This window comes from Oncorhynchus masou, chromosome 2 (assembly GCF_036934945.1).
Source record: "Oncorhynchus masou masou isolate Uvic2021 chromosome 2, UVic_Omas_1.1, whole genome shotgun sequence".
Classification (NCBI taxonomy): Eukaryota; Metazoa; Chordata; class Actinopteri; order Salmoniformes; family Salmonidae; genus Oncorhynchus; species Oncorhynchus masou.
Genome location: NC_088213.1, coordinates 18,973,749 through 18,997,445, shown reverse-complemented (window position 1 = coordinate 18,997,445; position 23,697 = coordinate 18,973,749). Strand labels below are relative to the sequence as shown.

General features: G+C 48.0%; 1 protein-coding gene across 1 annotated transcript in view; it reads left to right on the top strand.

Moving 5' to 3' along the window:
* Window positions 1–23,697, top strand: part of adamtsl5 (ADAMTS like 5) — a 70,701-nt gene that overhangs the window by 29,332 nt on the left and 17,672 nt on the right. Inside the window, exons 3-7 of the mRNA XM_064989610.1 lie at window positions 4,466–4,626; window positions 5,480–5,540; window positions 6,796–6,901; window positions 7,401–7,528; window positions 22,652–22,772. Of these exons, the coding sequence (XP_064845682.1) occupies window positions 4,466–4,626; window positions 5,480–5,540; window positions 6,796–6,901; window positions 7,401–7,528; window positions 22,652–22,772 (577 nt within the window). The remainder of the gene's footprint in view (window positions 1–4,465; window positions 4,627–5,479; window positions 5,541–6,795; window positions 6,902–7,400; window positions 7,529–22,651; window positions 22,773–23,697) is intronic.

Below are 23,697 nucleotides of genomic sequence, written 5' to 3'. Positions count from 1 at the left end.
TGGATGCTTTATAAACTCACAGACCTCATTCAGTAGCCTGCTCCCAGATCTGTTTGTGCATTCTTGCCGACTCCTATTGGCTTGACAATGACCATAGGATTTGGCAAGACAGCAGAAACAGGTCTGAGAACAGGGCCTGATTAGTCTGATGCTCTAATCTGTGCAAAGAAAGTTTGTGTACCAAATGGCACCCTATTCCCTATATAGTGCACTATTAACCCTAACCCTATGGGCCCTGGTCAAAAGTAGTGGCCTATATAAGGAATAGAGTGCCATTTGGGACACAAATCCCTGTTCTCCAGTGTTTCCCTGAGGAAAATCCAGGTCATTTAGATAATATAGAAATCAAAGTGCTCCAACTAGTATCAGATGTGATGAGGGGTCCAGCTGGCACGGCGATTGAGGTTCTGGAAGTAAGGAGCTGATTGGAATGTTTGTGTAGCGTTTAGCCTGCTAATGGAAGCGGGGATGGCGGCATGTTCCTATAGGGCTGGTAGTTGCTCTCCATCACTCTCCCGTCTGGGCACTCTCTAATTGCTGCGTTGCCCCTTGCTTCTCCTTCAAGCGGAGCGGCCATCTTTCATCACTGTTTGTCTGGTTGTCAGGGAGAGCCTGAGGGTAAGGAGGCTTTCCTGACACACGTACACACACCCCTCACACTCCCCCACACACACCTCCTCCTGACATTGACGCACAGACAGACCGGTTTAAAATGTGGCAGCAAAACTGAACTTGAGGTTGAATTTACAGCCTTGTTAACACCATCTGTTGGTCCTGGACTCGTTCTTTCACTCTCTCACTCTCTCTCTCACTCTCTCACTCTCTCACTCTCTCACTCACTCACTCACTCACTCACTCGCACACACACACACAAACCCTCTGGTGGCTGAGACAGTCAACCATTGCCCAGCCATGTCCGTTAACCCTCAGCCAATCATCCGTGTCATTCCTCTGACTGGGTTATAGTGAAAAGGGGAGTGATCAAATGGAGCACTTTACAGGTGTTTGTCCGACTAAGGTAGGCATGTGCCAAACTCTTGAAGTCAACTAAGGTGAAGTCATGTCATGGGCGGGATCTGAACCCGGCTCACCCACGGTAGAGACCAAAGTCTCAAATCAAAGTGTATTGGTTGCATATTTTATAGAGGTTGCAGCGAAATGCTTAAGTTACTAGCTCCTAACAATGCAGTATCATGTCAAACAAGTACACAAATAATTAACAAGATATAACAAATAAATTCAAAACACAACAGGAAATCAAGATTATAGAGTATTTTGTTTAGATCATTTAAGAAAAAAATGATTACTAAATAGATTTAATCCCACTTTTTAACACAACAAAATGTGTCAAAATCAAGGTGTATGAATACTTTCTGAAGCCCCTGTAGATGTATGTGAATGATGTGTGTAGACAATATGGACAGTATGTGAATAGAAAGGTGTGTATAGCAGTAGTTATATAGGATGAGCCATGACTAGAATACACTATATACATGTTAATTAGGTAAAACATCATGTAAACATTATTAAAGTGACCTGTGTTCAATGACTCTATGTACATAGGGCAGTGATCTCTAAGGTGTGGGGTAGATAACCCGGTTGTAGCCGGCTAGTGACTGTCTTAGGTACAGAGCAGGGTACTGGGCTGAGGCCGGCTAGTAGTGACTGTGCCTCTCGATCCCAGATTTGATGGTCCCAGTCTCTTGATGCACCTGTACTGTCTCCTCCTTCTAGACGGTAGTGGGATGAACAGGCCATGTCTGGGGTTGGGGTCCTTGATCTTCTTGGCCTTCCTGTGACACTGGGTGCTGTAGATGTCCTGGAGAGCAGGCAATGTGCCCCTGATGAAGCATTGGGCTGACTACACCACCCTCTGGAGAGCCCTGACGTTGCTGGCGATGTGATTGCCGTACCAGGCGGTGATACAGCCGGACAGGATGCTCTCAGTGGTGCAAGTTTGTGAGGGTCTTAGGGGCCAAGCCGAATTTCTTCAGCCTCCCGATGTTGAAGAGGTGCTGTTGCGCCTTTTTCACCACACTGTCTGTGTGAAGGGACCATTTCAGGTCACCAGTGAGGTGCACGCCGAGGAACATGAAACATTTTACCCTCTCCGTCGATGTGGATGTGCGTGTGCTCTCTGCTGTCTCCTGTAGTCTACGATCAGCTCCTTCATTTTGTTGACGTTGAGGGAGAGGTTATTTTCCCGGCACCACTCCACCAGGTCTCTCACCTCCTCCCTGTTGGCTCTCGTCATTGTTGGTAATCAGCCTCCTACTGTTGTGTCGTCAGCAAACTTGATGATTGAGTTGGAGACCTGCCTGGCCACACACTCATGGGTGAACAGGGAGTACAATGTTAGAAACTTGACATTGATTTTGAAGTCGCAGGCAGGGCCACCTCATCACGAGACCATGAACCTGCGGCGTGTTGCTACACAGGTGCTGGGCAATAATGCACGATGTATAAAGAAAGGCCAGCACACTGTATAATGCTGCTCCCCTGTGCTTTATCCATCCACTATGTTACACAAACAACAATTCAACTTTGTGGAAGTATTTATTCTCTTACCTTAACTCTTACCAGAGTCTTACCTGAGTCATTCAGATGCATCAAAATGATACACTTGAAAAACAACAATCTACCTTGATAACTACCATAGTTACCAATAATATGATTTAGTCTTCATAAAAGTGTGAATAGAAATGGTGTGAACAATGTTTTGTAAGACTCTAGAAACGAGGGCTCTCTGCTTGGCACACAGCAGTAGGGAAATAGTTTGGGGGTCAGGCCCTGCGACAGACTAGCATGTCCAAGGGGTGGACACCAAGCTGCCTCACACTATAGAAATAGATGGGCTCCTGTCCTATGGGCTGTTTTGGCTCGGACAAATATTACTTATTTACTCTGTAGAAGTGAAGGGGATTCGCTGTACCTTACCTTCAATCACCTCTCCCGAAATATATTGAGGGATAAGGGGATAATAAAGGGGATTGGGGGGTGTTTGGAAAGGTCAGAGGTTGTTTTCATTAGTCTAGTATGCCGGGCCTTCCTATCGCCAACTTTATCGATGCTAATTTCACTGGCGGTGGTTGTAACCCCAGGTCACCCTGCCATGGACAATATGATGGTGTGTGTAATGTAGTCCTCTAGTCTAGTCACTCCTGAACCTTAACGGAGGGAAATCTGACTCTGATTTCCAATCCACTCACTTGGCCTTTAGTGACTCCCCCTCATTGACCTGAAAATACCTGATTAGTATACAAATAATATGGCCTAAACTCCACCCAGGGCTAGGGCTCTCAGAGAGATAGGTGGGGATATAAACATATTGCTTACAAGCTATGCACAACAAGGGAACTGATTGATCTGAAACCGGGCCAATAGTAGCCAACCAGGAAGTCAGACAGGGTGAACACACACCTTCGGCACGGGTGTCAACCACGTACGTGCACAGCAATGCTTTCAGTAGAAGTGGATATGTTTGTCAGTGAGGGATACATAATAATGTGTACTGTAAGTGAAAGGTTTTGAAGCCCATGCTCTGCTCCCCTATGAAAGATAAGAGGGATCACTGACAGTTTAAATCCACCTCCAGGGAAACCCTGGAATGCTTTTGAAAATGAACCGTTGAGTTCTCTCATCATTTTGTTGTTTGGCTGTGTTTACAGTTGTCACATAGGGGTGCAGGTACACACACACTCTTGACATAGATTTATGTGATGGAGATGAAGCTTTTATATACAGCACTAAATAACTGGCTTCCCCAAGGTGATCTTGTTGACAGGTAGCAGGTTGTGTACAAACACACACACACACACACACACACACACACACACACACACACACACACTACACCGCTTTCACGCATTCATGGCATTTACCTCACCTATACCTTGCTTTCACCCCCTCCTCTCTCTCACACACACACAAACACATTTATGCACACACACACACACACAGTGTGATATGTTAAATACTTATCCAGGCATTGTAAGATCTGGTATGCGTCTGCAATGTAGTCGGGCATGAACTCAAACTTTATGAATATGGGCCCAGAGCTCCACAATGGGGAGAGAGTTGTTTTATTTATTCTGGCAATACATGTTCATGCTCAATCATTTGGAATGAATGTACTGCTTTAATCATAATGTGTGAGTGGTAATAACGGACACTGATTTGACTGTTGTCTAAGTGTATTGTTGAATGACCAAATCAATCAGTCAATCGTTCAATCCAAAGTGACGTATCTTCTAAGGAATCATAATTGGGGCCCTAGAGAATCCATTTTCCAACCAATAAGCTAATGGCCTTGGCCCTTTTGGGATCAATTCTGTAGGAATCAATGAATAATCAGTTGATGCAGAGTACTGTTTGTAATGTATGTGAACCATTAGAAATATATCAATAGAGTCTAGTTTACTTTACGTCAATAAATTATGTTGACCTCTGACCTTCTGTGTCTCAGTCTTCCTGGGTGTCTGCGTGGGGTCCTTCAGAGGGTCATTCAGCGCGTGCACGACGACAGCTGCACTACAGGAATGAATGGGCCTCGTGGAATGGTTGGTCCGTGTGCTCGCGCTCATGTGGGGGAGGGGCCTCTGTGCGTACACGCACCTGCATCACCAGGTAAGAACCAGGGATGGTCCAATCACAAAAAATGTCAGTGAATGTCTTTGTATGCTGCTTTCTCTGTATTTGCTGTGGTCTATCTAGTAATAAAACATGAGAACACAATGACTACCACAAACTTTCCCATTCAAGTCAGATTTCTGTAAGGGGATGACCAGTGGCCTTATTTAGTGTGCCCATAAGTGTACAGTCTTACACTAAAAGTGCATTATCATCATTTTCACAATTTCACAGTATTATTCCAACCTTATTTTGAGGAAATATAAAACATAGAAAAATCAAGTTTTTAACTGGACAGGGCCTTTAACGTTTTGACCACAATGGCCCCAGTCAGATTGACTACTTCTCAAATGAAAACATTTGGCTGGAGGCTCATCCCTGTGTTCAGTAGGCTTACAGTAATCTCTGTTGAAGCAGAAGTCAAATCTCACATAATTTGGTCAGCTGCGTGTTTAACTTTGGTGTTCATATGTATTAGAAATGTAAATTTCCAGCAAATGCCAAGTCTCCCCCCATTGCAAAAGGAAACTCTCAGGCAAAGCCCCCCGCCCCCCACCCCCCCTTCTGATCCGTGTGGGCACAGGTGCGATGCACTCAAGGCGAATCAGTTTAAGCATCGCCTTTTCCCAATCCTGATTCATCCAAATAACCAGTGACAAAAAAAATCAACTAATGCTGCTCGGATCTCACACATCCCATTCAGTCCTGGCAGATTCGTTCAGTCTACATGCAGAATCTGCCCGCGGGACATCAGGCTCACTGTGATAGCCTTTATTTGATTGTTACACCATAAAACCCTCCTTATTTCTAAGTCATTTTCATTTTCATAAATGACTGAACTCTGTCCCAGGAACCCAGTTGGCGGACCATGTTCAGGAGACCCCAGACAATACAAGATCTGCAACACCAAGGTATGTGTCAACACGATGACATCACCACACAGGGAAAGCAGTATGCTGTGTTTGCACATGTCTATCATGCCAAGACCTACTGGCCCAATACAACATCCACAATATCATGCAGCCAAGTGAGTGTCAAGCTTGTGTACGGAACGCAATGGAAAACAGTTTAAAACATTTTGGAAAGGAACATTTAAAGGAGCATTATGTTTTGGATGAGTCCAGGAAGTCCCTTTAGTCTAATTAACACATCCCTGGTCTCATCCGTTGAAGTGCCAACTCCTCTGACTCCTGCCATAGGCCTACATGACACGCTGGCAAGACAATGGATAAACACAACAGAATGAGGACTTGGCTAAATCACAAACAGATCTGTAACCCTGCGTCAGCCTTGTGTGTATGACAGGAATTTGTAACCTATCAATTTGTCACTTGTTGCTTTTTTTGGAGTTTGAGATTCCACTGTGTTACAATATCATTGTAACTGTGACTTGTTGTCATGTGCGGTCTACTGCAGACCCCCATTCACTCTTTGCCCCGAGACACAAGGGTTCGATTCCTGGTCCGCCCTAAAGTCAATCACTTTCAACCCTGCATCATCCCTTTCTGCTTTCTCCCTTTCTTCACTGTCTCAGAATAACCAAACCGAAGGGAAAAATACATCTGTTCTCCTTCAACAACAGAAAAGGTGTAATCAGAATCACAACTTGTGAATGATGGATTTCTATACAGACTGGTCGATGCAGACTTTCGTATTGTTGTCAAACATTTTGAAACGATAAGCTAAGTGTGCTTCAGAGCTGATAACAACGTTGGTTCAGTGAATGTGAACTGTGCTGTTACTATATTTAACTAACAGGTATGCTGTCTGGGCGTGATCGGTTTCACTGACACATGAACCTGTCACTCCATTGTACTGTACACAAGTTGAGCTCCTGATACTATATGAACAGTACATATACTTCTATCTGAGTCCCAGAAATAGATACAACAGAGTTTTCATCTACACCTTCAGTGAATAGTATATTTTCATGGTATATATTCTTGAAGATATCCCGTCCTAGACGTTGGTTTACTTGGAAGGTATACGGTGAGGATCCTCTGTCAGAAGTATGGGTGTGTACATGTGTTTAGACAGTGAGTCAGTATTGGTTACAGTATATTAAACATATTAACATAAGGTGGTGAGGTGTGTTGAGGCATGCATGTGTGAGTGCATAGCACTGGGTAACCAGGTCTCTCTACTGTATGTATCTGTCTGCTGCAGGGGTGTACTGGGGGCTCAGAGGACTTCAGGGAGATGCAGTGTTCTGCCTACAACGACAGGCCGCTGGTTGCTGGAAACAGTTACAGATGGACCACCTTCCATGGAGGTCGGTGAGGCATGGTGTGTGTGTGAGTGTGCGTGTGTGCGTGTGAGCGTGTGTGTGTGAGCGTGCGTGTGTGCGCACACTAAATGTGGCATGTGTTCATTGGCAAATCTGCTTGTCATTTGGCCACATCTGTATTATGAGTTCAGTCCATACTCTCCACTGACCTGTTTCACCCTTTCCCCTCTGCACCCTACCCCCACCACTACTTCCCCCCCATTTCCTACCTCCATCCCCGTTCTCCTACCTCATTCCATTCCCATCTGTCCTCCACCTGCTACTAGTTAACTCCTTCCATCAATTAAAATGTCCCGTTCTTTTAAACCCTGTCCTGCAGTACTACGGCTAGGAGATAATAGACTGGAATAGTCAGTAACGTGACTAACCCAACTTTCTAGTAACTGTACTGTTTAGTCATATGTGAGAGGTAATGTCTGTCCGTGAGGAGGTTGTTTATATGTGTATGTTTGCCTTGTCTTGTGATACCACCTCCTAACCTAAGGTTCTAACCCGTGTGAGCTGAGCTGTCTGGCCCAGGGTCACAACTTCTACTACAACTTTGGTCGTGTCCTGGACGGCACTGCCTGCAGTAAAGAGCCTGGAGATGTGTGTGTCAACGGAAAATGCTTGGTGAGTGACAATTTTGTGTGTGTGTGTCCACTACGCAGAGAGGTGGTCTCACTATGTGTGTGTGTCAGGCAGTACCGGAATCGAAAGCACACACTCTCACTCTTTCATCCCCTTTCTCTCTGTCTGATCAGTATTGGGACTGTCTCTGTCTGGGCAGTATTGGGACTGTCTCTGTCTGGGCAGTATTGGGACTGTCTCTGTCTGGGCAGTATTGGGACTGTCTCTGTCTGGGCAGTATTGGGACTGTCTCTGTCTGGGCAGTATTGGGACTGTTTCTGTCTGGGCAGTATTGGGACTGTTTCTGTCTGGGCAGTATTGGGACTGTCTCTGTCTGGGCAGTATTGGGACTGTCTCTGTCTGGGCAGTATTGGGACTGTTTCTGTCTGGGCAGTATTGGGACTGTCTCTGTCTGGGCAGTATTGGGACTGTCTCTGTCTGGGCAGTATTGGGACTGTCTCTGTCTGGGCAGTATTGGGACTGTCTCTGTCTGGGCAGTATTGGGACTGTTTCTGTCTGGGCAGTATTGGGACTGTCTCTGTCTGGGCAGTATTGGGACTGTTCTGTCTGGGCAGTATTGGGACTGTCTCTGTCTGGGCAGTATTGGGACTGTCTCTGTCTGGGCAGTATTGGGACTGTCTCTGTCTGGGCAGTATTGGGACTGTCTCTGTCTGGGCAGTATTGGGACTGTCTCTGTCTGGGCAGTATTGGGACTGTTTCTGTCTGGGCAGTGGGACTGTTTCTGTCTGGGCAGGGACTGTCTCTGTCTGGGCAGTATTGGGACTGTCTCTGTCTGGGCAGTATTGGGACTGTCTCTGTCTGGGCAGTATTGGGACTGTCTCTGTCTGGGCAGTATTGGGACTGTCTCTGTCTGGGCAGTATTGGGACTGTCTCTGTCTGGGCAGTATTGGGACTGTCTCTGTCTGGGCAGTCTTGGGACTGTCTCTGTCTGGGCAGTCTTGGGACTGTCTCTGTCTGGGCAGTCTTGGGACTGTTTCTGTCTGGGCAGTATTGGGACTGTCTCTGTCTGGGCAGTATTGGGACTGTTTCTGTCTGGGCAGTATTGGGACTGTCTCTGTCTGGGCAGTATTGGGACTGTCTCTGTCTGGGCAGTATTGGGACTGTCTCTGTCTGGGCAGTATTGGGACTGTCTCTGTCTGGGCAGTATTGGGACTGTCTCTGTCTCAGTATTCTCTGTCTGGGCAGTATTGGGACTGTCTCTGTCTGGGCAGTATTGGGACTGTTTCTGTCTGGGCAGTATTGGGACTGTCTCTGTCTGGGCAGTATTGGGACTGTCTCTGTCTGGGCAGTATTGGGACTGTCTCTGTCTGGGCAGTATTGGGACTGTCTCTGTCTGGGCAGTATTGGGACTGTCTCTGTCTGGGCAGTATTGGGACTGTCTCTGTCTGGGCAGTATTGGGACTGTCTCTGTCTGGGCAGTATTGGGACTGTCTCTGTCTGGGCAGTATTGGGACTGTCTCTGTCTGGGCAGTATTGGGACTGTCTCTGTCTGGGCAGTATTGGGACTGTCTCTGTCTGGGCAGTATTGGGACTGTGGGCAGTATTCTGTCTGGGCAGTATTGGGACTGTCAGTATTCTGTCTGGGCAGTATTGGGACTGTCTCTGTCTGGGCAGTATTGGGACTGTCTCTGTCTGGGCAGTATTGGGACTGTCTCTGTCTGGGCAGTCTTGGGACTGTCTCTGTCTGGGCAGTCTTGGGACTGTCTCTGTCTGGGCAGTCTTGGGACTGTCTCTGTCTGGGCAGTCTTGGGACTGTCTCTGGGCAGTCTTGGGACTGTCTCTGTCTGGGCAGTATTGGGACTGTCTCTGTCTGGGCAGTATTGGGACTGTCTCTGTCTGGGCAGTATTGGGACTGTCTCTGTCTGGGCAGTATTGGGACTGTCTCTGTCTGGGCAGTCTTGGGACTGTCTCTGTCTGGGCAGTCTTGGGACTGTCTCTGTCTGGGCAGTCTTGGGACTGTCTCTGTCTGGGCAGTATTGGGACTGTCTCTGTCTGGGCAGTATTGGGACTGTGTTGACCATTTCCTCTGGTTCCCTTAGGAGTAGTTTACTCATCCTGTGCGTTAGGACCAGAGTGCACTTGTCAGAGCACACCCACACACACACACACACACACACACACACACACACACACACACACGCTCGCACACAAACACAGCCTCTAAAGGATAGACGGAACAAAATAAATGTCAAGGGCGGACATTCCTTGTGGCTTTTTCTTTTATAACTAATTTATGTTTAGTCAAAGCTGGATTCATGAAGTTTGCTGCACTCTAAGAAACAGAATGTACAAACAGAGCGTCAACAGAATGTTACTCTAGGCCCATAAATGCACTCTGTGTGTGTGTGTGTGTGTGTGTGTGTGTGTGTGTGTGTGTGTGTGTGTGTGTGTGTGTGTGTGTTCTGAGCGTCAAAGCAGAGGCCCCCAAACTATAAGCTCTGGCCCTCCGCCACAAAATTCTCAATCTAAGTGATTCCTGCAGGACAGTGACCAAGTGTTCAAGCAGCAGAGAAAGACACACACACAGACACACGGACACACACAGACAGACAACACACACACACACACACACACACACACACACACACACACACACACACACACACACACACAGACACAGACACAGACACAAACATGTTGTTGCTCTGTGTATGTGGAACAATGCAACAAGGGATGCATGTGGGGCCCTTTCAGGGACACCCACACACACACACACCTCAGTAATAGTGTTCTCCCATCCCACACACACACCTCAGTAATAAGGTTCTCCCATCCCACACACCTCAGTAATAAGGTTCTCCCATCCCATACACACACCTCAGTAATAAGGTTCTCCCATCCCATACACACACACCTCAGTAATAAGGTTCTCCCATCCCATACACACACACCTCAGTAATAAGGTTCTCCCATCCCACACACACACCTCAGTAATAAGGTTCTCCCATCCCACACACACACCTCAGTAATAAGGTTCTCCCATCCCATACACACACACCTCAGTAATAGTGTTCTCCCATCCCACACACACACCTCAGTAATAAGGTTCTCCCATCCCACACACACACCTCAGTAATAAGGTTCTCCCATCCCACACACACACCTCAGTAATAAGGTTCTCCCATCCCATACACACACACCTCAGTAATAGTGTTCTCCCATCCCACACACACACCTCAGTAATAAGGTTCTCCCATCCCACACACACACCTCAGTAATAAGGTTCTCCCATCCCACACACACACCTCAGTAATAAGGTTCTCCCATCCCATACACACACACCTCAGTAATAGTGTTCTCCCATCCCACACACACACCTCAGTAATAAGGTTCTCCCACACACCTCAGTAATAAGGTTCTCCCATCCCACACACACACCTCAGTAATAAGGTTCTCCCATCCCACACACACACCTCAGTAATAAGGTTCTCCCATCCCACACACACACCTCAGTAATAAGGTTCTCCCATCCCACACACACACCTCAGTAATAAGGTTCTCCCATCCCACACACACACCTCAGTAATAAGGTTCTCCCATCCCACACACACACCTCAGTAATAAGGTTCTCCCATACACACACACCTCAGTAATAGGGTTCTCCCATCCCATACACACACACCTCAGTAATAGTGTTCTCCCATCCCACACACACACCTCAGTAATAAGGTTCTCCCATCCCACACACACACCTCAGTAATAAGGTTCTCCCATCCCACACACACACCTCAGTAATAAGGTTCTCCCATCCCACACACACACCTCAGTAATAGGGTTCTCCCATCCCACACACAGGTTCTCCCATCCCACACACACACTCAGTAATAAGGTTCTCCCATCCCACACACACACCTCAGTAATAAGGTTCTCCCATCCCCACACACACCTCAGTAATAATAGGGTTCTCCCATCCCACACACACACCTCAGTAATAAGGTTCTCCCATCCCACACACACACCTCAGTAATAAGGTTCTCCCATCCCACACACACACCTCAGTAATAGGGTTCTCCCATCCACTACACACACCTCAGTAGTAGGGTTCTCCCATCCCATACACACACACCTCAGTAATAGGGTTCTCCCATCCCCCACACACACCTCAGTAATAGGGTTCTCCCATCCCATACACACACACTCAGTAATAGGGTTCTCCCATCCCCCACACACACCTCAGTAATAGGGTTCTCCCATCCCATACACACACACCTCAGTAATAGGGTTCTCCCATCCCCCACACACACCTCAGTAATAGGGTTCTCCCATCCCATACACACACCTCAGTAATAGGGTTCTCCCATCCCCCACACACACCTCAGTAATAGGGTTCTCCCATCCCATACACACACACCTCAGTAATAGGGTTCTCCCATCCCATACACACACACCTCAGTAATAGGGTTCTCCCATCCCACACACACCTCAGTAATAGGGTTCTCCCATCCCATACACACACACCTCAGTAGTAGGGTTCTCCCATCCCCCACACACACCTCAGTAATAGGGTTCTCCCATCCCATACACACACACCTCAGTAGTAGGGTTCTCCCATCCCCCACACACACCTCAGTAGTAGGGTTCTCCCATCCACTACACACACCTCAGTAATAGGGTTCTCCCATCCCCCCCACACACACATCAGTAGTAGGGTTCTCCCATCCCATACACACACACCTCAGTAATAGGGTTCTCCCATCCACTACACACACCTCAGTAGTAGGGTTCTCCCATCCCATACACACACACCTCAGTAATAGGGTTCTCCCATCCCATACACACACACCTCAGTAATAGGGTTCTCCCATCCCATACACACACACCTCAGTAATAGGGTTCTCCCATCCCATACACACACACCTCAGTAATAGGGTTCTCCCATCCCATACACACACACCTCAGTAATAGGGTTCTCCCATCCCATACACACACACCTCAGTAATAGGGTTCTCCCATCCCATACACACACACCTCAGTAATAGGGTTCTCCCATCCCATACACACACACCTCAGTAATAGGGTTCTCCCATCCCCCACACACACACCTCAGTAATAGGGTTCTCCCATCCCCCCACACACACCTCAGTAATAGGGTTCTCCCATCCCCCACACACACCTCAGTAGTAGGGTTCTCCCATCCCATACACACACACCTCAGTAATAGGGTTCTCCCATCCCCCACACACACCTCAGTAATAGGGTTCTCCCATCCCATACACACACACCTCAGTAATAGGGTTCTCCCATCCCATACACACACACCTCAGTAATAGGGTTCTCCCATCCCATACACACACACCTCAGTAATAGGGTTCTCCCATCCCAGTAATAGGGTTCTCCCATCCCCACACACACCTCAGTAATAGGGTTCTCCCATCCCATACACACACACCTCAGTAATAGGGTTCTCCCATCCCATACACACACACCTCAGTAATAGGGTTCTCCCATCCCCACACACACACCTCAGTAATAGGGTTCTCCCATCCCATACACACACACCTCAGTAATAGGGTTCTCCCATCCCCCACACACACCTCAGTAATAGGGTTCTCCCATCCCATACACACACACGTTAGTAATAGGGTTCTCCCATCCCCCACACACACACCACAGTAATAGGGTTCTCCCCCATACACACACACCTCAGTAATAGGGTTCTCCCATCCCCCACACACACCTCAGTAATAGGGTTCTCCCATCCCACACACACACCTCAGTAATAGGGTTCTCCCATCCCACACACACACCTCAGTAATAGGGTTCTCCCATCCCCACACACACCTCAGTAATAGGGTTCTCCCATCCCCACACACACACCTCAGTAATAGGGTTCTCCCATCCCACACACACACACCTCAGTAGTAGGGTTCTCCCATCCCACACACACACCTCAGTAATAGGGTTCTCCCATCCCATACACACACACCTCAGTAATAGGGTTCTCCCATCCCATACACACACACCTCAGTAATAGGGTTCTCCCATCCCCCACACACACACCTCAGTAATAGGGTTCTCCCATCCCATACACACACACCTCAGTAGTAGGGTTCTCCCATCCCCCACACACACCTCAGTAATAGGGTTCTCCCATCCCATACACACACACCTCAGTAATAGGGTTCTCCCATCCCATACACACACACCTCAGTAATAGGGTTCTCCCATCCCCACACACACCTCAGTAATAGGGTTCTCCCATCCCCCACACACACCTCAGTAATAGGGTTCTCCCATCCCATACACACACACCTTAGTAATAGGGTTCTCCCATCCCCACACACACACCTCAGTAATAGGGTTCTCCCATCCCATACACACACACCTCAGTAATAGGGTTCTCCCATCCCACACACACACCTCAGTAATAGGGTTCTCCCATCCCACACACACACCTCTCAGTAAAAGGGTTCTCCCATCCCACACACACACCTCAGTAATAGGGTTCTCCCATCCCCTACACACACCTCAGTAATAGGGTTCTCCCATCCCCACACACACCTCAGTAATAGGGTTCTCCCATCCCCCACACACCTCAGTAATAGGGTTCTCCCATCCCACACACACACCTCAGTAATAGGGTTCTCCCATCCCCCACACACACCTCAGTAATAGGGTTCTCCCACCACATACACACATGTTAGTAATAGGGTTCTCCCATCCCCCACACACACACCACAGTAATAGGGTTCTCCCATCCCATACACACACCTCAGTAGTAGGGTTCTCCCATCCCATACACACACATCAGTAGTAGGGTTCTCCCATCCCCCACACACACCTCAGTAATAGGGTTCTCCCATCCCATACACACACACCTCAGTAATAGGGTTCTCCCATCCCCCACACACACCTCAGTAGTAGGGTTCTCCCATCCCATACACACACACCTCAGTAATAGGGTTCTCCCATCCCATACACACACACCTCAGTAATAGGGTTCTCCCATCCCATACACACACACCTCAGTAATAGGGTTCTCCCATCCCCCACACACACCTCAGTAATAGGGTTCTCCCATCCCATACACACACACGTTAGTAATAGGGTTCTCCCATCCCCCCCACACACACCACAGTAATAGGGTTCTCCCATCCCATACACACACACCTCAGTAGTAGGGTTCTCCCATCCCATACACACACCTCAGTAGTAGGGTTCTCCCATCCCCCACACACACCTCAGTAATAGGGTTCTCCCATCCCATACACCACATCCCATCCCCCACACACACCTCAGTAATAGGGTTCTCCCATCCCCACACACACCTCAGTAATAGGGTTCTCCCATCCCATACACACACACCTCAGTAATAGGGTTCTCCCATCCCATACACACACACCTCAGTAATAGGGTTCTCCCATCCCATACACACACACCTCAGTAATAGGGTTCTCCCATCCCATCCCCACACACACACCTCAGTAATAGGGTTCTCCCATCCCATACACACACACCTCAGTAATAGGGTTCTCCCATCCCACACACACACCTCAGTAATAGGGTTCTCCCATCCCATACACACACACCTCAGTAATAGGGTTCTCCCATCCCATACACACACACCTCAGTAATAGGGTTCTCCCATCCCATACACACACACCTCAGTAATAGGGTTCTCCCATCCCATACACACACACCTCAGTAATAGGGTTCTCCCATCCCATACACACACACCTCAGTAATAGGGTTCTCCCATCCCCCCCACACACACCTCAGTAATAGGGTTCTCATCCCAATAGGGTTCTCCCACACACACACACCTCAGTAATAGGGTTCTCCCATCCCCCACACACACACCTCAGTAATAGGGTTCTCCCATCCCCCACACACACACCTCAGTAATAGGGTTCTCCCATCCCCCACACACACCTCAGTAATAGGGTTCTCCCATCCCCCACACACACCTCAGTAATAGGGTTCTCCCATCCCCACAAACACACACACCTCAGTAATAGGGTTCTCCCATCCCATACACACACACCAAACAGTAATAGGGTTCTCCCATCCCATACACACACACCTCAGTAATAGGGTTCTCCCATCCCCCACACACACCACAGTAATAGGGTTCTCCCATCCCATACACACACACCTCAGTAGTAGGGTTCTCCCATCCCATACACACACATCAGTAGTAGGGTTCTCCCATCCCCCACACACACCTCAGTAATAGGGTTCTCCCATCCCATACACACACACCTCAGTAATAGGGTTCTCCCATCCCCCACACACACCTCAGTAGTAGGGTTCTCCCATCCCCCACACACACCTCAGTAATAGGGTTCTCCCATCCCCCCCACACACCTCAGTAATAGGGTTCTCCCATCCCCCCCACACACCTCAGTAATAGGGTTCTCCCATCCCCACACACACACCTCAGTAATAGGGTTCTCCCATCCCCCACACACACCTCAGTAATAGGGTTCTCCCATCCCCCCACACACCTTTTAGTAATAGAGTTCTCCCATCCCATACACACCTCAGTAATAGGGTTCTCCCATCCCCCACACACACCTCAGTAATAGGGTTCTCCCATCCCCCCCACACACCTCAGTAATAGGGTTCTCCCATCCCCCCCACACACCTTAGTAATAGGGTTCTCCCATCCCATACACACACACCTCAGTAATAGGGTTCTCCCATCCCCCACACACACCTCAGTAATAGGGTTCTCCCATCCCATACACACACACGTTAGTAATAGGGTTCTCCCATCCCCCACACACACACCACAGTAATAGGGTTCTCCCATCCCATACACACACCTCAGTAGTAGGGTTCTCCCATCCCATACACACATCAGTAGTAGGGTTCTCCCATCCCCCACACACACCTCAGTAATAGGGTTCTCCCATCCCATACACACACACCTCAGTAATAGGGTTCTCCCATCCCCACACACACCTCAGTAGTAGGGTTCTCCCATCCCCCACACACACCTCAGTAGTAGGGTTCTCCCATCCCATACACACACACCTCAGTAATAGGGTTCTCCCATCCCATACACACACACCTCAGTAATAGGGTTCTCCCATCCCCCACACACACCTCAGTAGTAGGGTTCTCCCATCCCATACACACACACTTCAGTAATAGGGTTCTCCCATCCCATACACACACACCTCAGTAATAGGGTTCTCCCATCCCATACACACACACCTCAGTAATAGGGTTCTCCCATCCCACACAGACTCCAGCAGATGGAGATGATTGGAAAATCAATTCTCTCCCCAGAGGTTGAGGCTTTGGTCATTAGTACATTATGGTCCTCCATCAAATCCCAAATTGTGTGTGTGTGTGTGCAGAGAAATGTAGGAGTGTGAACATTAGCATTTTGGTATTTATGTCTGTGTGTGTGCTTGTATGTCTTTGTGTGAGTTGATGTGTATGAGGGGATTTATGGGGCATGAGGTCAGCAGTGGCCCTAGAATGTCTGAGGTCCCAGGGGGCGTGGTCTAGGACAGGAAGCAGATGCAGAGTCCAGCTGGTCTGGAAGGCGGCGTGACACAGATTAAGTTCAGGCCCACACTACACATAGCTGCCTGGACTAAATGTGTGTGTGTGTGTGTGTGTGTGTGTGTGTGTGTGTGTGTGTGGGCGTATTCATGTATACAGTAAAGAGTGCCTCATGCACTCAGGTAGCTTGTTGTGTTGATTCATATACTGTTGCGTACACAGATTCACTGTGTGTGTGTAGATAATTATATGTTTCCTAAATTGCTGGTCTCTACTCTAGAACCTCCCACTTGAATGGTTTTCTCTGCACTGCAGGAGGAACATGCAGATTGTAATCTGACTGGTGTGTGGCAAGCAATTGACCCCTGACCCCACGCACACACACACACACAGACGGAGACGCACGCACACACACAGATGGAGACGCACGCACACACAAAACACACACACACACACACACAAACATACACAGAGGCCCACTTGAATCTGGGGCAGCAGCTAGCCGAGTAGTTAGAGTGTTGGGCCAGTAACCGTTGTTGGATCGAATCCCCAAACTGACAAGGTAAAAATATGTCGCTCTGCCCCTGTACAAGGCAGTTAACCTACTGTTCCCCGATAGGCAGTCATTGTAAATAAGAATTTGTTCTTAACTGACAAGCCTGGTTAAATAAAGGTTACATTTAAAATGTAAAAAAAGCTTCTCTCTGAGTGTTTTAATGTATATGATGGTATGATGCTTTTCAGGCTTCAAAGTGCTTTGTAGTGTTGGAATTTCTCCTCTCATCGTCTCTCCTTGTCTCTCCTCTCCTCGTCTCTCCTCTCTTCGTCTCTCCTCTCATCGTCTCTCCTCTCCTCGTCTCTCCTCTCATCGTCTCTCCTCTCATCGTCTCTCCTCTCCTCGTCTCTTCTCATCGTCTCTCCTCGTCTCTCCTCTCATCATCTCTCTTCGTCTCTCCTCTCTTCGTCTCTCCTCTCCTCGTCTCTCCTCTCATCGTCTCTCCTCTCATCGTCTCTCCTCTCCTCGTCTCTCCTCTCTCATCGTCTCTCCTCTCTCCTCTCATCGTCTCTCCTCTCATCGTCTCTCCTCTCATCTCTCATCGTCTCTCTCTCTCTCATCGTCTCTCCTCTCATCGTCTCTCCTCTCGTGTTTTAATCTCTCCTATGATCGTCTCTCCTTTTCATCGGCTTCTCTTTCGTCTCTCCTCTAGTGTTGGTATCGTCTCTCCTCTCATCGTCTCTCCTTGTCTCTCCTCTCTTCGTCTCTCCTCTCATCGTCTCTCCTCTCTCGTCTCTCTCTCATCGTCTCTCCTCTCATCGTCTCTCCTCTCATCGTCTCTCCTCTCCATCGTCTCTCCTCTCATCGTCTCTCTCTCCTCTCCATCGTCTCTCCTCATCATCTCTCCTCTCCGTCTCCTTTAATGTATATCCTCTATGATGCTTTTCAGGCTTCAAAGTGCTTTGTAGTGTCTCTCCTCTCATCGTCTCTCCTCTCATCGTCTCTCCTCATCGTCTCTCCTCTCTTCGTCTCTCCTCTCCTCGTCTCTCCTCTCGTCTCTCCTCTCATCGTCTCTCCTCTCATCGTCTCTCCTCTCCTCGTCTCTCCTCTCCTCGTCTCTCCTCTCATCGTCTCTCCTCTCATCGTCTCTCCTCTCATCGTCTCTCCTCTCTTCGTCTCTCCTCTCATCGTCTCTCCTCTCATCGTCTCTCCTCTCATCTCTCCTCTCTCTCTCGTCTCTCCTCTCTCGTCTCTCTCCTCTCATCGTCTCTCCTCTCCTTGTCTCTCCTCTCCTCGTCTCTCTCCTCTCATCGTCTCTCCTCGTCTCTCCTCTCATCGTCTCTCCTCTCATCGTCTCTCCTCTCATCGTCTCTCCTCTCATCGTCTCTCCTCTCATCGTCTCTCCTCTCATCGTCTCTCCTCTCATCGTCTCTCCTCTCATCGTCTCTCCTCTCATCGTCTCTCCTCTCTCGTCTCTCCTCTCATCGTCTCTCCTCTCTTCGTCTCTCCTCTCATCGTCTCTCCTCTCATCGTCTCTCCTCTCATCGTCTCTCCTCGCATCGTCTCTCCTCATCGTCTCTCCTCGCATCGTCTCTCCTCTCATCGTCTCTCCACGTCTCTCCTCTCCACGTCTCTCCTCTCATCGTCTCTCCTCTCCGATTCTTTCCACATCTCTCCTATTCTCTCCTCTCCACGTCTCTCCTCGTATATTTTTTTCTTCTCTCCTCTCCGATTCTTTCCACCTTCTTCTATTCTTTCCTCTCCACGTCTCTCCTCTCATCGTCTCTCCTCATCTCTCTTTTTCTTCTCTCCTCTCCGCTTCTTTCCATGTCTCTCCTATTCTCTCCTCTCCCCGTCTCTCTTCTCATCGTCTCTCCACGTCTCTCTTTTTCTTCTCTCCTCTCCGCTTCTTTCTATATCTCTCATATTCTCTCCTCTCCACGTCTCACCTCTCATCGTCTTTCGACCTCTCTCCTATTCTCTCCTCTCCACGTCTCTCATCTCATCGTCTCTCCTCTCATCGTCTCTCCTATTCTCTCCTCTCATCGTCTCTCCACGTCTCTCCTCTCATCGTCTCTCCACGTCTCTCCTCTCATCGTCTCTCCACGTCTCATCTCATCTTCTCTCCTCGTCTCTTTTTTTCTTCTCTCCTCTCCGCTTCTTTCCACCTTTCCTATTCTCTCCTCTCCACGTCTCACCTCTCATCGTCTTTCCACCTCTCCTATTCTCTCCTCTCCTATTCTCTCCTCTCCATGTCTCTCCTCTCATCGTCTCTCCTTGTCTCTCTTTTTCTTTTCTTCTCTCCTCTCCGCTTCTTTCCACATCTCTCCTATTCTCTCCTCTCCACGTCTCTCCTCTCATCGTCTCTCCACGTCTCTCCTCTCATCGTAACTCCATCTCTCCTTGTCTCTCCTCTTCATGTCTCTCCTCTCCGCGTCTCTCCTCTTCATGTCTCTCTTATTCTCTCCTCTCCTTGTCTCTTCTCTCCTCCTCTCTCCTCCATCACTCACCATCTTCCCTTGTCACCAGTCCCTCTTTGTGCCGTTGTGGTATATCCAAGTAAATACTTTCAAATACTATGCAAAATAGGGCAGGTTTGTGTGTACATGCACTTTCCCATGTGTGTGAGTGCATATCTGTGAGCAAACTCTCTGTCACAGAAGGTACATTGGGGCCACTGGTGTCTTTCCAAGCATCCGGACAGCACTGGCCTCTCTCTCCTAACCACATATAACCCTTAGAGCACAGCAGAAGAACATGCTTCAACAGAGACAGTGTGGAAGAAGAGTGGAACATTCTTCAACAGAGACTGTGTGGAAGGAGAGTGGAACATGCTTCAACAGAGAGAGTGGGGATGGTCACCATAGAGCAACATCTGACAACATGTACATAGTTAATTAGTGCTGTGCCCCTTGTCCTTTTATGTAGTGGAAAAAGACATCCACATCTTCAACTTACAGTGAGGCAAAAAAGTATTTAGTCAGCCACCAATTGTGCAAGTTCTCCCACTTAAAAAGATGAGAGAGGCCTTTAATTTTCATCATAGGTACACTTCAACTATGACAGACAAAATGAGAAAAAATGGAAGACAAAAAAAAAGGAAGACATACAAGACCACTGATAATCTCCCTCGATCTGGGGCTTCACGCAAGATCTCACCCCGTGGGGTCAAAATGATCACAAGAACGGTGAGCAAAAATCCCATAACCACACAGGGGGACCTAGTGAATGACCTGCAGAGAGCTGGGACCAAAGTAACAAAGCCTACCATCAGTAACACACTACGCCGCCAGGGACTCAAATCCTGCAGTGCCAGACGTGTCCCCTGCTTAAGCCAGTACATGTCCAGGCCCGTCTGAAGTTTGCTAGAGAGCATTTGGATGATCCAGAAGAAGATTGGGAGAATGTCATATGGTCAGATGAAACCAAAATATAACTTTTTGGTAAAAACTCAACTTGTCGTGTTTGGAGGACAACGAATGCTGAGTTGCATCCAAAGAACACCATACCTACTGTGAAGCATGGGGGTGGAAACATCATGCTTTGGGGCTGTTTTCCTGTAAAGGGACCAGGACGACTGATCCGTGTAAAGGTACGAATGAATGGGGCGATGTATCGTGAGATTTTGAGTGAAAACCTCCTTCCATCAGCAAGGGCATTGAAGATGAAACGTGGCTGGGTCTTTCAGCATGACAATGATCCCAAACACACCACCCGGGCAACGAATGAGTGGCTTCGTAAGAAGCATTTCAAGGTCCTGGAGTGGCCTCGCCAGTCTCCAGATCTCAACCCCATAGAAAATCTTTGGAGGGAGTTGAAAGTCCGTGTTGCCCAGCAACAGCCCCAAAACATCACTGCTCTAGAGGAGATCTGCATGGAGGAATGGGCCAAAATACCAGCAACAGTGTGTGAAAACCTTGTGAAGACTTACAGAAAACGTTTGACCTCTGTCATTGCCAACAAAGGGTATATAAAAAAGTATTGAGATAAACTTTTGTTATTGACCAAATACTTATTTTCCACCATAATTTGCAAATAAATTCATTAAAAATCCTACAATGTGATTTTCTGGATTTCTTTTTCTCATTGTCTGTCATGTGATGACAATTACAGGCCTCTCTCATATTTTTAAGTGGGAGAACTTGCACAATTGGTGGCTGACTAAATACTTTTTTGCCCCACTGTACCTCCATCGCTAGGTCACCATCTTCTAAGAAATGTTGGTGTGGTATTATCTACATGCCCTACTTCCTGTTCAGAAATATTCTGAAGCCTTCTGAGTTCTGTGGTATTGTAGAAAATCTGCACCCCTCAACTAGAATTGCTTTACGATTACTGCAATTCTGCCATAGGGGGAAGGGCTCTCTGTTTACATGGCACATCCCTGACTTCTTATGGGACCTTTGACCCGCCAATCATCACCCCTGAACTTTACGCCTGGAATGATATATTGGGGGTCAGCCTGTCCAAGCCGGGGTCAGAGGTCAGTCCCACTTTTACAGAGAAAGGAGAAAACAACTAGACTTTTCCATAGGCTCTTTTCTGCCAAAGGGTTACCAACTCTGAACTCCCGGACATGGTGTGAATGTGTCATGATGAAAAACCAGTCATAAAGCTGTGTGTCTGAGGCATAGTAAAAGAGCCTGTCCAGTCTAATCAGGTACCCGGAGTGATCTTCCCTTAAAGGTAGACCCAGCGATATGACATAAACACAGAAAGTAAACAGCAGCGTGGGTCAATTTCCGCAGCAACTAAGAGCGTTGAAGCGCGAGGCACAAATTCTCAGCCATTTTGGTTCCGTGGGTCCCTCGTTGTAACAACGTAAAGCGAACCTGTGCACATGTGCAGATGCTGTGTGTGACTGTGTGAGAGTGAAGTCTTGCATCTCACTCATCTCAATATCTGCGGTGCTGCTTGTGGCATTTCACTAGGTCTACGTTTAACAAGGCCATCAGCAGTTACTGGTGCTCTTTTTCAGGTGGTATCTTGGGGTATTTGGTTTTCAACCTTGATTTGTTTTTGCTTTGTCTGTTGTGTGTCTGGTTTTATGTTAATTGTCTCTGTGTTGTCTTTTTCTGTGTTGTCTGAACGTTGCCTGTGTTGCCTGTGCGTTGTCTGAACATTGCCTGTATGTTGTCTGTCTTGTGCAGACACCGGGCTGTGACCTGATCCTGGGCTCGGACCAGCAGGAGGATGCATGTATGGTGTGTGGAGGACAGAACTCCACCTGTCTACACCACAGGAGTGTGTACCAGAATGCACAGGGAGCAGGTACACATAAGCACACACACACACACACACACACACAAACTCGAAGCATAGACAGAGCAAACAAAATGTCAAAGGCTGACACACTGAATGTACAAAACATTACAAACTTCCTAATATTTGGTTGCACCCCCTTTTGCACTCAGAACAGCCTCAATCTGTCAGTCATGGACTCTACAAGGTGTTGAAAGCGTTCCACAGGGATGCTGGCCCATATTGACTCCAATGCTTCCCATGATTGTGTCACCCAGGAAGAAACTGTTGAGCACGGAGAAACCCAGTAGCGTTGCAGTTCTTGACTAAAACCGGTGCGCCTGGCACCTACTATCATACCCCGTTCAAAGACACTTCAATCTTTTGTCTTGATCATTCACCCTCTGAATGGCACACATATACAATCCATGTCTGAATTGTCTCAAGGCTTAAAACCCCTCCTTTAACCCGTCTCCTCCCCTTCATCTACACTGATTGAAGTGGCTTTAACAAGTGACATCAATAAGGGATCATAGAATTCACTTGGTCAGTGTATGTCATGGAAAGCGCAGGTGTTTCTAATGTTTTGTACACTCGGTGTATATGTTTAGTCAAAGCTGGATTCATGAAGTTTCGATGAGGGAACACTAATGGTACTTGCTGCACTCTAAGAAACAGAATGTACAAACAGAGCGTCAACAGAATGTTACTCTAGGCACATAAATGCACTCTGTGTGTGTGTATGTGTGTGTGTGTTTTCTGAGGTTCAAAGCAGCGGCCTCCAAACTATAAGCTCTGGCCCTCCGCCATGGAATTCTCAACCTAAGTGATTCCTGCAGGACAGTGACCGAGTGTTCAAGCAGCAGAGAAAGACACACACACACACACACACACACACACACACACACACACACACTTGCACTCTGTGCAAGGCAGACACAGGCACCCAAACAAG